The sequence below is a fragment of the Electrona antarctica genome, assembly GCF_951216825.1.
Source record: "Electrona antarctica genome assembly, chromosome: 16".
In the NCBI taxonomy this organism is placed as follows: Eukaryota; Metazoa; Chordata; class Actinopteri; order Myctophiformes; family Myctophidae; genus Electrona; species Electrona antarctica.
The window spans coordinates 7,253,579-7,269,574 of NC_136797.1; the positions used below are offsets into that span (position 1 = coordinate 7,253,579).

At 45.0% G+C, this 15,996-nt stretch overlaps 1 protein-coding gene across 2 annotated transcripts in view; it reads right to left on the reverse strand.

The window, feature by feature from the left end:
• Positions 1-14,268, reverse strand: part of LOC306939900 (electrogenic sodium bicarbonate cotransporter 4-like) — an 88,059-nt gene extending 73,791 nt beyond the window's left edge. For both annotated transcript variants that reach the window (XM_079524698.1, XM_079524699.1), the window contains exons 1-3: positions 14,194-14,268; positions 13,646-13,719; positions 11,891-12,139 (exon numbers count right to left, since the gene is read on the reverse strand). In XM_079524698.1, coding sequence (XP_079380824.1) covers positions 11,891-12,139; positions 13,646-13,718 — 322 coding nt within the window. In that variant the 5' untranslated portion in view covers position 13,719; positions 14,194-14,268. The remainder of the gene's footprint in view (positions 1-11,890; positions 12,140-13,645; positions 13,720-14,193) is intronic.
• Positions 14,269-15,996: the final 1,728 nt, after the last annotated feature.

The following is a 15,996-nucleotide window of genomic DNA, read 5'->3' on the forward strand; positions in this document are numbered from 1 at the left end:
GGGGGGAGGGAGGGCAGCAAGTAACAGGGGAAACATGAGGGAGGCGATCCAGGCGTGGCGCCACGCCTGGCACTCGCAAGTGTGACAAATCTAACTATGAATGCACCAAGCCTCTCGAGCTTGTAGATCTGCTATTTTTGAAAAACCATGAAAACGTGTGCAAATCTTTGAATATATATTCTTTCACAGCAAACATTTTTAACTCATATCTTTGCTTCTGGGAGGTCCCTGGAACAGCATGTTCACATGGGCGTCCGCGGCCAAATACAGATCATGCTGGGCGTCCTTGACATGAAATAGTTTGACCACCACTGACATAGACACAGAAAATTGTTAGGATTTAGAAGCCATTTTCTTTAGAATCGGCCTCAGGTCTAAATGGGTTTACAATAGGGGTGTAACGATATAGTAACTGCATTGAAAAATCGATTTTAATTTCATGAATCGAAGTATATCGAAATGAAAACAGCAACATTGATTATGTATCGTATCGTATCGTTTTGCAATGCAAATAATCGGTATCGAATCGTTTTGCAATGCAAATAATCGATTGTATCAATAATACATTTTTGTGCGAGGTATTTAGCAATTTTTAGAAGATAAAAGAAAAAGAGGGGATTAATTACTTAGTTTAAAATAATGTCAATGTATTTTAAATAGTTACTGTATCGATTTCAAATCATTGAATCGGATCGTATCGGATCGCCATAATGAACCAATATCGTCCATGTATCGTATCGTAAACCATGATATGTATCGTTACACCCCTAGTTTACAATGTAACGACATGTTGTTTCAGATGCAGAGGGACACGGTGACACATCCAGCGAGGATCACCTGCTCGTTAAGCGCGTTAAGCCGCAAGACGGCCCCTCCGGCGCCGTGGAGCAGAAGAAGCCCGACCACTTCATTAACAACGGTCTCCTCAAAGTCTACAGGAAGGTCATGAGGAACGTCTTGAACGATTATAAAAAAGAAGTGACAGCCTTTGAGAATCACCCTATGCTGGGGAAGATCGAGAAGTTGCGCTACAACAACGCCATAACAGATAACAACATCCTTCAGACCATAACAGAACGGGGTGCTACGGCTACAGCCAAGTCCTCAGGAGGCGATGAAAACTCTCAGGTTTTTAACGAGTTATTTGCTCCACTGGTTACTGCATGTGAAGCTTATGCTATCAAACTGGTCGGTTACTCGATGGGACATGATGAACCTTTAACTGAATTCCCTGAATTACGACATGCTGTAACTGTGGCTGCTACTGCTCTTGGTGAGAACGAAGGCGCATATTTTGACACGGATGCCTACAACAGGTGGAAAAAAGATAACAACGATACTAATGAAATAGATAAAGTGGGAAAGGAGATTGAGAAAGCTAAGACAGAAGTAAAAGCAATGCTGGATGATATTGTTAACCAGCTGCCCATTTTTGCTCATGTCGCAGCTCGTGTGGTCAATGGCAAATAGACAGCTATACAAGGCAATTGTCTAGAATTCGGTTCAATGCTATGATTGTGTACATTCTTTATGCACAATTAATGGATTCTGGGTGATGACTGACTTAAGTTTGTCCAGCATATTGTTCAGCTGGCAGTGAACATTTCTGTTAATTATTATGAATATTATTAATAATCTATGATGTTGTTCATGTATGTTCACAATCACAATGCAGACACATGAATAAACTACTAAATAACATGATGTTGTTTATAGTGTACATAGGCCTACTGTATCTGTTCACGGGTTGGTTCACGATACAATACAATAATAAAAGAGTAATGTAAAGAAATGTGTTTAGCAAAAATGGGTCTCATGGTGGCGCTATAACAGGCAGATGTGAAAAATGCTTTTTTCCTTGGCCTCTAGGGAGTACGCATACAAAGCTGTACACAGATCAGTGCAGTTATAGGTAAAAACATGATTTGGCCTCATAGCGCCACCATGAGGCTGAAAAATGTAAGTGGCATTCCTCGGCGTAGTGGGAATGTGCATGAGTAATTTCATGGAAATCATGAGCATGCTGTGTTCATGATTTGAGCCATTTTGTTCTAAACGGGCCAGTCGTGCAAACTGTAGATGTCAATCGTAGCCAATCAGGATGGAATATGAAAAATCTAACAGATCTGTGTTGATCACTGTATATAGATAGTGTTTACCGTGATGTATGGAAAATATCTGTGCAAGTAATATGAAGAAATGTGTTTTATAACACATCAACAAGTTGTATACAGATTGGTGCACTAAACAGGAATTGGCCTGTTATAGCGCCACCGTGAGGCTGATTTGGACATTTTGAAGTGGCATTTCTTCCTCTGCCTAGTGGGAATCTGCGTGTATAATTTCACGGAAATCACACGCTGTGTTCATGATTTGTGGCATTTTGTTTGAAACTGATCAATCCTACAATCTTATAGCCAATCGGTATGGAATATGAGAAATGGGACAGATCCGTGTTGATCACGTGACTATAGACATAGTGTATACCGATTTGCGTGATGTGTGGTTAAAATGTGTACGAATAATGTAATGAAATGTGTTTAGCAAAAACCGGCCTCATGGTGGCGCTATAAATGGCCGTTCTGAAGAATTTGGGGCAGAGGTTCGTCGTTGGCATCCAGGGTGTGTGTGTGTGCAGAGTTTGGCATCGGCCCGGGCCAACGGTGCCGGAGATTAGCTGTACACGGACGGACGGACACACAGACACTAGTGGGACGATATGGGTACCTCACGATACGATATCTGTGGCGATATTAGGCCCTCGATAATGATATCACGATATTCAATATATTGCGATATTCAATATAAGAGATAAATAACCATAAAAAGGCAAAAATCTGGAATTATGTATTGATTCCAAAATCGTACAAGATTTTTTGTGTCACAAACTGGCCAATAAGTACATGAATCTTGTGCAAAACCTACTCTCTCTTCGGCCTGGTGGAGACAATGAATGATTTCCTGTGCCTTTTCATTTTCGCATCTGTCTTGAACAACCACATAGAGACTGACATTTTGTCGGGACTCCCGCGGGTCACGGGATTCCCGCAGGATTCCCGCGGGATGGGATTGATATTTTTATTAATCCCGTGATCGGGACGGGACAGGAATGAAAGTCAACAGGAGTGTGCAGGAGCGTGAACGACATTTTCAACTGGTCGCGCTGCCAACCAAAAGAACAGAAGCGCCCATCTTTGTTGTAGTCATCTTTCAGTGAGCCAACACTCTTTTGACTTGCTGACGCAAGTCAAAAGAACTACATACCCCAGCAGTGCTAATGCTTCAAGGCTCCGCTCCAACCGGGAGAGGATGAAAACTTCTTTCATGCAATCCAGTGGACGTTTCATAAAGTTTAATATGAAGACATCGCAGTGCGGCCGTGCATCATTCTGCATTGCGCCGGTGATGTGATATAATCGATTATTTATAGCCAGATCATCCTGATGCATTTGTTTCCCCTGGCAGTGGCAAGTGGCAACGTTGCAACTTGCAATTGTGATGCTACGTTAGCTACATGCTAACGCTGTTACTGTTGGCACTTGCTTGGCTCCCTGAACAGCTGTCTGAGGCTGAGCGAATGTTCTACAATACATCGTCTCCCTTCTTTCTCCCAAACGAGTCCCATACACCAGTGGTTCCCAAACATTTTCATGTCAAGGACCCCTAAATCAACATGTATTAGCCCGCGGACCCCCATTTGAAAAGATGCCAGGGACCCCCATAAGAGAAGATCTGTATTACGTTTATTACTGTGTAAAAATGATTATGTTTTTATTGGCTATTATATATCTCAACAATTGACAAAGCACTTGTCAACAGTCAGAACTGTTCTTAGTTTTGTTTTAATATTGATATGAATAGGATATACTGTATTTGGTAGTCAAAGTTATAAATCCACCATTGCCCACTTTATTTTTTTATTGGTAGGCTATCTGTCTTGAGAAGCAGGAAGAGATAGATGGATGGATGGATAGATATAGAATAACTTTTCCTAATGAAAAAAAAAACAAAAGAAAACAGGAGCGGGATGGGAGCGGGAGTAATTTCGAGTGGGAGCGGGATGGGATCAGGAGTCATTCTACAGGAGTGGGACAGGACGGGATTTTGTTTTTTACTCTGGGCCAGGATTGGGACAGGACAGGATTTTTTCTGCAGGAGTGGGATGGGACAGGAGTGAAAATCCACTCCCGTGTCAGTCTCTAGTGTGAACGCAGCATCAGGGCCATTCCAGTTGCATACCGACGCAGGGCCTGGATTCCTAACTCGTATAAATCCTTGTCAACATGTGACATGACTGGGCAGTCCATTGTGAGTGTGACAGTGCGTGCATGTGTGAGTGCGTGTGTGTGTGTGTGTGTGTGTGTGCATGACGCATGCGTGCGTGTGTGCGTGCGTGCGTGTTTGTGTGCTGTGAAGAAGTTAATCCCATGAGTTATGTAATTTATGCAAGGTTTCAGGTATGAACTGCTGAGCAACCTACACTTGTATAGCGTTAGACTAAGAATTAGGGATGTGCCGATTAGACATTTTGGCCGATAAAGATATCCGATATAATTAATTGCTGTTATGGCCGATAACCGATATTACCGATGTGAATATGATCTCATTCTGTAATGAAAAATTATAATAATTTTGTCCATTCTGAAAAATACAGGTAACAGGGTATCTGCACTGCAGGCTTAGGCATGTTAGATTTAACTTAAATACCTTCATATTTAATATTGTGAGCTTGTAGATCTGTTCAAGCTGTTACTTTGGGCTTGTTTCAGAATTAGAATGCTTAGTTTCACCATGGTGGCGCAAAATAAAATAAATCACACCTGTGTGAAGTGAGTGGTGCAACTCCGTGTGGGGGTGGGGAAGTTCCAGACCCACAGGAACGCACCCAGGGTGCCGGCCCGATTCCGGCGAGCCGCCCCGCGTCCGAAACGGTTGAGAAATGACAGAGTTACCGTGTGGGGGTCCCTCTACTGTACCCTCTACTGTACTGTACTGTACTGTACTGTACTGTCACTGTAGTGGCACACCCGAAATCATCATATATACAGTTAATATGTGCGTGTGTGTTTGTCTGTGTGTTAGGTTGCGCACAGGTGGTGAAAAACAGCCATGCTGTTTTCGTGCTCCTACCCACCCACCCAGCCAACCACCCACCCACACACAGCGGCAGCGCTCCGTAAGGGAGTCAAAAACACAAAAGATAGCTGGCCTTAAGGAGCTCTGAAAAATGGTAAATGGTGCATTTATATAACGCCTTTATCCAAGGCGCTTTACATAGATTGTGCATTACATTCACCCATTCACACACACATTCATACACCGATGGCAGCTGAAACCATGCAAGGCACCAACCAGCACATCAGGAGCAATTCGGGGTTCAGTGTCTTGCTCAAGGACACTTCGACACAGGTGGTGAAAAACAGCCATGCTGTTTTCGTGCTCATACCCACCCACCCAGCCAACCACCCACCCACACACAGCGGCAGCGCTCCATAAGGGAGTGGTTGCACCACTCAAAAACACAAAAGATAGCTGGCCTTAAGGAGCTCTGAAAAATGGTAAATGTTAAATGGTGCATTTATATAGCGTCTTTATCCAAGGCGCTTTACATAGATTGTGCATTACATTCACCCATTCACACACACATTCATACACCGATGGCGGCAGAAACCATGCAAGGCACCAACCAGCACATCAGGAGCAATTCGGGGTTCAGTGTCTTGCTCAAGGACACTTCGACACTAACTCTGGGGGAGCCCGGGTTCGAACTGGCAACCTTGCGGTTACCATCCAGCCACTCTACCCCTGAGCCACCGCCACCCAACAATTTGTGTTCGGACTACTCCTGATGAAGCTAATTGTGAAGGCCAGTTACATTTACATTATTGCACACAAATTGCTGCCGCGGTGGTTCTGACTCAACCCTCCAGGCTGCTCTATAGTCATGTATATGTTTACCTATGTGAGAGCCGGGCAGCGTCCAGCGGGAGGCCATACTGGACATGCCAGATGACTCAGAGTCCTCCATGCTGCAGACCGGATCGGTCCAAACCCAGTGACAGGAACAAGACTGAACGATAACCAGTGCGGGTACCTCCGTCCAGGCAGGTGTAGAGAGTCCTTCACTCACCACACCTCACTCTCCACCGCCGTGAGCGTGATGGTGAGGTGACAGTCTGTTTCTCGCTCGTCTCCAGTCGTCCAGTGCGTATCCAACTGTATACCGCGCGGTGTGTCCAGTCCAGTCCAGTCCAGTCCAGTCCAGTCCAGTCCAGTCCAGCTCTATGCTGTTTGATGGCTGGTTCAGGTCTGCTCTAAGCTGAGGCACAAATGCACTGAAAGACCCCGGGAGAGGCTTTAAGAGGGTTGACACACACCACAGAACACTGTAGGGCTCTCCTAGCCCCTGCCCACCGTGTGACACACACACACACAAACGCCTGCCTGCACGCACGCACGTCACACGCATGCACACACACATGCAGACAAATGCCTGCCTGCACGCACGCACGCACGCACACACGCAGGCAAACACGCACGCAGGCACGCACGCACGCACACACACAGAGCTTACAGTGAACAACTCTGCATACCTTGATTTATATGATTGGTCCTCACTAATGCACATGATACTATGGTACAATTTTTGTCTACTCACTCAGAGGAATTCCCAGAAAGTTAGCATATACGCTATAATGGAAGCCATGTTCTCGCATTAATCTAAAAAAATAAACCACACTTGTGTGAAGTGAGGGGCTGCACCCACGGTGGCTGCCACATGACGTTACGAGTGGAGGCCTGTTTTTGGAGCAGATATAGAGATGGAGCTCGATACCCATCCATCCATCCATCTTCAACCGCTTATCTGTAGTCGGGTCGCGGGGGCAACAGCTCCACCAGAATGCTCCAGACTTCCCTCTCCAGAGCAACATTAGTGACTTCCTCCTGGGGGATTCCGAGACGTTCCAAGGCCAGTGAGTCGATGTGTTTCCTCCAACTGCGCCTTGGTCTGCCCCAGGGTCTCCTCCCAGTGGGACGTGCGTCGAGGACGTCCCACGCCCGAGAGGCATCCTAATCAGATGCCCGAACCACCTAAGCTGGCTCCTTTCCAGGTGAAGGAGCAGCGGTTCTCTCGTGACTGAACTTCTCACCTTATCTCTAAGGGAGATGCCACCTGTCGGCCGCTTGTATTCGCGACCTTATTCTTTCGGTCATGACCCACACTTCATGACCATAGGTGAGAGTAGGAACTCTCTGGCTCAACTCTCTTTTCGTCACAACAGTGCGGTACAGCGATTGCAATACCGCCCCTGCCCGAGCTCGATACCCGATACCTGAAAAAACGTATTGAGTACCCTATAAGCTTTGGGCTTATCAAGCCTGATATCAAGCATAACAGCCCATGGCGTCATGTTTAAACACTCCAGACGAGAGGCGATCAAGAAATAAATCTAATCACCCACCATGCTGGCACAAACATGTCTAATCACCCACCATGCTGGCACAAACATGTCTGATCACCCACCATGCTGGCACAGACATGTCTGATCACCCACCACGCTGGCACAAACATGTCTGATCACCCACCACGCTGGCACAAACATGTCTGATCATCACCCACCATGCTGGCACAAACATGTCTGATCACCCACCACGCTGGCACAAACATGTCTGATCATCACCCACACTGAAAGCCACACGTTGAGGGCTAGCGCCCCTCAAAAACTAAAACAACCCGAGTATACCGAGGATGTAACTGGCAGGCGGGTTTCTGAACTGTTCACAGCCCTCCTCTGGGACACAGACAGAGTAGAAACATGGTACAGTATGTGTGTACAGTATATGGGTTGAATTTAGGCCAGTAGGCTGTCCCTAGTTGGCTTGAACAGAAAAACAAAACACAGGCACACAATCGAACTGAACAATCTGCACACACACACACACACACACACACACACACACACACACACACACACACACACACACACACACACACACACACACACACACACACACACACACACACACACACACACACACACACACACACACACACACACACACACACACACACACACACACACACACACACACACACACACACACACAGCTTGGAGTTCCTCAGCTTCCTAAGCAGCTTAGGGGCTTCAGTCTGCACGGCCACCATGGGAACAAGAACCATGCAAGATGTTTCCATGCCAACGACCCCTTCCCTACACAGCAGCATCTGACCTCTGACCTCTGACAGTATGTTGGAAAGGGGCTTAGACGTCGAGGAAAAATGAAAATAGCAAAAGAAAAAAGAGAGAAAATACAGTTTGCTTTGAAGGTAGGCGCACTGGTGTAAATGAAGGGTAGGTAGGTATTCTCAAAATCTCATACTGTATACTCCCATACTGATGAATTGAGTACAGTGGACCACAATGGAAACAAGCCCCCTGGGGCTTTTGGCGTTATCTATCCCTTTACCTTTGACTGCACTACTTGTACTGTTAATGATGATGAATGGCATCTTTACAGCGTTTTTCCAATGAAGTGCTCAAAGTGCTTTTCAATGGTCCATTCATTCATTCATTCATTGGGAGGTGGACGCCAGCGTCCTCACTTCCCACATTCACACATGACACCAGGGACGTGCAGAGAGTGTTATAACGCTCCACACGTCCCAAACTCTTCTCCCTTCTGGCTCCAAAACTATGGAATGCACTTCCCATCACAATCAGAACTGCAGCCTCACAAAACCCACCTTTTCAGACTCCATCATGGCCCGTAGCACTTACCCTACTGCCTTAGATAGCACTTTTTGTAGACTTAGATAGCATTTGATACAGACTTATAGCTTGTTATGTAGACAGCATTGTATGTAGTCATATCACTTATAATACATATGTATAGCATATTGTATAGTATACTGTATGTATAGTTGATATGTATAGTTTCATTATATAGATGTTCCACTGTTACGTTCTTAGCTTACGCATGTTTCATGATAACTACTTTATATGTATGTGATGTATTGCCATGCTTTTGTTCTTCCTTAATGTAAGCAGCTCTGAACTACTACTAAGTTAAAGTAGCTCGAGCACCGACCAACTCATTGGATGGGTTCAGTGTCTTGCCCAAGGACACTTCAACTTGTAGACAGGAGCCCCCTTTCTGAAACCAGCTCCTCGCCACTCGCTCTACACACTTGCCCTCGATATGCGCGTTCACGCGAGGCTGCGCCATATTAAGTGTCGTCCGAAACCAAGCAGCCTTGAGTGGAAGTGGCTTATAAAGCCCTCAAGAGCGAGTCTGTGCCGATCTAGACTCGATTGCCTTGTGCAGCCCTGTTCTCTGTCCGCATGGAAAACGCGACCTACAAATGTAAGTACCACCACAAATAAATGATAAATAAACTCCTCCTAAACAATCTTCATCTGATGCAGAATAGACAACACTCCAACTGATGTTCACAAGGGCTCTTTATTTACCCCACCGTGAAAAAAACGATAAATGAAAGTTATGAAACCACACAAACAAAACAACTTATGATTTATAAACACCATGGATGTATATGACATGTCATTTTTGACACGCTGTATTTCCTTTTTCCATATTAATGAAATCCACATGTCACAAACATACATGATAAAATGCAATATAACTGTACAAACAAAATAACAGGTAACACAATTGCGTGATGGTAACCATGGCAACGAATGGTGTCTGTTTCCTGTTTCTGCACAAGGAGGGCGAGTGTATTTCCAAACAGTTTTTTATACCCAGCACCCTAATCAATGGAACTTGATTCAGCTGGAGGGGCACTTTCTGACGAGGGAACCTCCCGAGAGCACTTCAAGTCAAGGGACTGGTTTCAGAAAGGGCAGAGGAGCCGGGATGTTTTGAACCGACGACCCACGGATCATTGGACGACCTGCTCTACCTCCTAAACCACAGCCACCTGTTAACTAATCGGCTGATAAAGTATTCAATCAATCAATCAACCAATGAATTAGTCAATGGGACGGTCCCTTCCCCTGGGAGATCACACAATCAACACAGAACATGCTTGTTTTTGCTTCTTAAGATCTTATGGTCTTTACTTTTTTGTTTTCTTGGACTCTTTGGATTTTCCACAGAAGCATTCAATCAAAAGTTGTAGGCTACTATACACATAATAGCTTCCTCCAGTACAATCCATCAAATACAAAGAAAATGCAATAAGCAGATTGAATTAACACCTAAAAAACTCAAAACATACAGGTAATACAGGTCAAATAAAAATAATAAATAGTAATTATCCTTTCACATTTTCAAATAAAATGGCCAAATAGGAGACAGTGCCCAGCTTAAAGTGGTTAAGTGCTGCCCCACAGTGGCTCACAACTGACTAGAAAGAATACTTCATAAAAAAACTTGCTTACAGGAGCCAGTAAGCCACATTCTGATTTAATGACAGCACGGAATGGGTTAGATCCAGTGCATCGCAAGCTCAGTGTATGAGTAGCACGGCTTGGGTGTGTGGAGTCGTGCAGTATAATCACTGGGAGCTGATGGTAGGTGTTGTTTTAAGTACTGGGAACTGATGTGTTGTTGTAAGTACTGGGAGCTGATCGTAAGTGTTGTAAGTACTGGGAGCTGACAGCTGATGTTTAACAGCTAATGTTGTGCTAATGTTAGTAATGTTGCTGACAGCTGTAGCTGACAGCTAATGTTTAAGTATTGGGAGCTGATGGTAGGTGTTGTAAGTACTGGGAGCTGATGGTAGGTGTTGTTGTAAGTACTGGGAGCTGATGGTAGGTGTTGTTGTAAGTACTGGGAGCTGATGGTATGTGTTGTAATTACTGGGAGCTGATGGTAGGTGTTGTTGTAAGTACTGGGAGCTGATGGTAGGTGTTGTTGTAAGTACTGGGAGCTGATGGTAGGTGTTGTTGTAAGTACTGGGAGCTGATGGTAGGTGTTGTTGTAAGTACTGGGAGCTGATGGTAGGTGTTGTTGTAAGTACTGGGAGCTGATGGTAGGTGTTGTTGTAAGTACTGGGAGCTGATGGTAGGTGTTGTTGTAAGTACTGGGAGCTGATGGTAGGTGTTGCACTCCTCCTTGTGCGAGCTACTACCTTGATAAAATGCACTCCACCTCAACAATCCATCTCCCAGGGGGTCTAGCGCATATATATAGCATAACAGGGATAGACTCACTGTACTTTCTTGGCCGATACCGACAATAAGCCTCTTCCGACCTGCTTAGTGACGGCATGTGACAGCTTAGGAAGCTATACAACTTCAACATGGAAATAGTCCCAAAAAAGCCACCCTGGGAAAAATGGCATGTAAAGACTGTTTTGTCCAGAGCCTGTTTATGTGATCCATAAACACGACCACACCACACAATTTATTTTATCACCAAATACAATCAATCGTTCAGTTAATCATGCGATAACGTCCCCATGGACAAAGCTCTGATTGGGCATATAATATATGATATTATCATTACGTTGCTGTCGGGAAGACACCACCTAACTCCAAAATGTTCATTTTTCAGGAAATGAAAAATATATTTTTTTAAGGAAATGAAAGAAAACCATATATTTTTTAAACAATGCAATACTGCCTCATCAAAGTTGTGACTTTAGATATTGTCAATGACTTGGATGAGAAGGAGAGAGGTGGTGGAGTTAGCTGTTTTAGCAGAGAGTTTAAGGGTTTGGGTTTGGAGTTAAGAGGTTTGGAGTTAAGGCGTTTTGTCCAAGGCGTTTTTTACTACTTTACATTGGTTCAGTATTTTCGAAACAACACACGGATGTAAAGGGTGTTCAATAGCACTGATTTATAAAAAATAAATAAAAAAACAAAATAAATTGAGTTATTAGGTTTTCTCCCGACAGCAACGATTTGTAATTATTACTCACCTGCGGGGTCAAAGTGTTCATGCTGCTCTTCTCTACCACCACCATCATCATCATTATCATCATCCTCCTCCTCCTCCTCCTCATCGTAGCGCGTCTCTCTGTCAGGGTAGCTGCTGTGGGGCAGGCGTTGTCCGTGGCGCGTAGGGTGGTCATAGACTCTGAGCTGTCTGTCATGATCACTGTCGCTGGTGGAGGAACGGTGTCTGCGCCTTTTACGTCTCGGAACGCCGATGTACACGGGCTGGACGTCTGAGAGACGAGGAGGAGAGAAGAGATCACATTCACAAAATCACATTCATTTTAAACCACTTCATCCATATTTTATACGTCGGCTATTTAAACAGCTATTTTTTTTTACACGATTTAAAAATCTCAAAAGTATTACGATTTATTTTTGTATTCCTAGTCTTCTTGTTTCCTCGTGTTGGTTTTCTTTTTTTAAGATTTGTTTTTGGCTTTTGTGCCTTTATTGATAGTTACAGTGAAGACGAACAGGAAAGAGGGAGAGAGAGAAGGGGAGAGAGAGAGAGAGAGAGAGAGAGAGAGAGAAGGGGAGAGACATGCAGCAAAGGTCATCATGAACGGGACTCGAGCACGCGAAACGCTGTCAAGTCAGAGCCTATATGTGGCATGCGCCCGGACCACTAGGCCAGCGGGTGCCCCTCGTGTTGGTTTTCGAATAAAGCTCCTGCATTCGAGCTGCTCATGCCTTGCTCTGTCACGCACTTGGGTCCTGCACCTCTCTGCTTCCAACCGTGACAAATTCGGGAGTCCTTGACATGAAAAAGTTTGAGAACCACTGACATAGAATAGATGTCACACTGCGATCAAACACTACTGGAGAAAGTTGGTGAATGAATGCTAAAATCTGCAACTTTCTCTGATCTGAGGTTTAGGAAAAAAAAGGTCTCTGGGAAACAGGCTCTGCTCTCTCTGGAGTGCTTGATCTGCTCTGGTGAAGGTCTCTCTCCACACTGGCACAACCTGCTGCCTTGATTCCAAACTTGGCCCATGGCGTGTGAAGCCTCTTGGTTGTGGTTGGAGCCAGAGTAATATAGTAAGAGAGTGGCGACACTAGCGTTGACTCCCATTGTAACAATGGAATGCGGAAGTGCTCATTCTATCTCAATGGGATAGTTCCAGCCATAGGAGCAATGTTTGGAACTATAGCCCTTAGCGCTTTGCGGCGAGATCAAAGCGTGTCGCTACTCTCACACTCTACACTGCCAATGAGACGGAATGTAGGAGGCGGCCCCTATATCATCATGACCCTCGACCCTCTAAAAGGGGTTGATTTATTTTCAGCGTCACCCAGCTGATGGCTGCTGTAGTGGTCAGACTGAGTGGGAGTTATGGGGCTACTGTGGTGTCCTGCTCAGCGACCAAACCTGGGACCAGGCCTCCTCTCCATCACATCTACGGCCAGATCTGATAGCCTACTTTCAGTGAATGTTCCACCCAGAATAGGATTGCTATGTAGGGCTCAAGTTAGCTCTGGTCCATAGCTCAATGCAACGCATTAGACTAGAGCTATGGACCAGAGCTAGGCTCAAGTTAGCTCTGGTCCATAGCTCAATGCAACGCATTAGAGCTATGGACCAGAGCTAGGCTCAAGTGGTCAAGAATTACTTTAAAAAGGGAAATACATTAGAATGGTGGTTGAAATGTAATACTTTAGCAGAGATACTGCGAGAAACTTAGTCTGTTACCTTGTACATGAAAAATACAACTTTCTTATAGAAATAATGTCCTCACCGTCACCGTCATCTGACTCGTAGCAAGAGTAGTGAGTCCTGCTTCTGCCTTGGTGCCAGTCACGATGATCCATGCTAGAACAAAACAAGGACAATCCAAGAAGTTACAACTTACTCAAATTACTGGAAGTTGAAACAGCCCAGGTAGGTTAGTTAGTAAAATAGTAAACTTCCAAATTCTAAGTAATGACAGCATCAACAATGACACGCATCAGCCACACGGGGGAGGTAAATGATCTGATTCACCGTTCTGGAAGCTGATATTTTCATTTTTCTTTATTTTGCTATCATCTGTCACCACTCACCACCCAAATGAGAGAGAGCGAGAGAGAGAGAGAGAGAGAGAGGGAGAGAGAGAGGTTGGAGAGAGAGAGAGAGAGAGAGAGAGAGAGATAAGAAAGAGAGAGAGAGAGAGAGATATCATATTTCATATGATATGGCACACGACGACGTCACACTGGTCACCAGCCCGCGCGCGCAGGCCGGCCGGCCGCACAAGAACCCTGCCTCTCATAACATGCAATATGGAAAAGTTCTAGCTGCACTCACGTGGAAAAAATGCACCATCACACTTTCAGATGCTGATTTGTCTCCCAGTGTGGAGGAAGAATTATTAGGATTTTTATTGTGATCTCTCGCCCTTGAAATATATAATCCTTGCATGGTTTCTGTTGTGTTTGAACAATAATAGCAATTCAAAGCAGTTCAAAACCACACCTCCAGTCGCTGTCATAAGAATGCAGGGAGCGCTCAACAGCTCATGCTGTTTGTGCACGGCTGCACGCGCACCTGCAGCCCATCAAGTAAAATTTATGCTTCGTCCCGCGACGGTGTCGCGCACGCAGACCTCTAAGCTCACAACAGTGGCATCCGCGATGCGATGTGAGCTTGTATATCAGCTGTTCTCTGTGCGCAATACTGTTGCGCAATGAAGTATAAATGTCTCCTGACCTAGGGTGCATCTCACTAGCCAACTCACAAGAGGAGGTGGACAGAAAATGGACTGAACCCAGCGCTCCCCAAAACAACAGGTTTGGAGATCTGTTGGGAATTGGTTACATGAAACAGTCACCCGTGCGCCCAGTCTCAATGTTTGTAAACGAATAATTGGTCTATATGATAATGATGCTGTACAATAGGCTATACTGTATATAGCCTACATACACACAGTTAAACCAACTAGACCTGTGCCTGTCACCATCAGCCACCGGCCTACTTAGGAACGATGCAAGTTGGGAAGCTAGTATGCAACGCATCCCTCACCAACCTTAATCCGGTTGAACTAACGGGAGGTCAAACCTATAGAGCAGCCCCCCCTTGGAGACTGTGCCTGTGTGGACCAGAGTAATCTAGTAAGTGGCCCACTAGCGTTGACTCCCATTGTAACAATGGAATGTGGTAGTGCTCATTCTATCTCAATGGGATAGTTCCAGCCATAGCCGGAGCAATGTTTGGAACTATAGCCCATAGGCTCCCGCTTTGCGGCGAGATCTACACTCTGGTGTGGACTGGTTAAGTAATCAAATGTCAGGTGTGGGGTTGCCGTGGCAATCAATTGGCTGAGGCAGAGGCTGGGTATTGTACAGGTGAGGGGACTTAAGCTCATCAGGCCCACTGGCAGAGCCTGACCAGAGCCTTTTGTGGTAGTTCTGGGCAACCGTGTAAATGACCGACTCGACACCGGGCACTGCTGTGGTGGTGTGGAATGCGTGTGTCAAATTTGGAGACGGTGGGGCGAGCGGTTCTCGAGTTACGTGGACTACAGATGTACAGTACGTACACACACACACACACAGAGAGACGTGGTGCATTTCTTGTAAGATGGTCCTCAAAGTGGACACCAGACTAGGGGTACTTGCAGGGTTCTAGCCAGGGGGTCCCCAGGAAAGATATAGTTAATAATTAACACAGCAATCACTCTAGCCCTATTTTATCATTTGGGCTATTTTTGAAACATTTAAAAAAAAAAAGTGGAATAATGTAGAGTTGTTGATCTTGTTTTATTTTTTTATTTTACATAAATCTTCTTGTCTGGGGGTCCCCTTAATTGGCATAGAATATTTTCAGAAGAATACATATTAATGTGGTGGTCCTTGTTATGAAATAGGTTTGAGAACCTGAACCAGTGAGTTCAACTACAACACGGACTCCCCTTTTCACCAAAAGAACTTGGAACGGAACTGGCGGCCATGTTTTGGTTCTTAGGGTTCTGAACCAATTCATATTCAGTGGAAACATGTTAGGTGGTTAACAGTGGCGTGCACATATAGACACTAGGGGGTGCTAGAGCACCCCCTGCCCTTTTGGCAATGTGCCCTTTTGGGAAAAAAAAAAAAAAAAAAACTTTTTTTT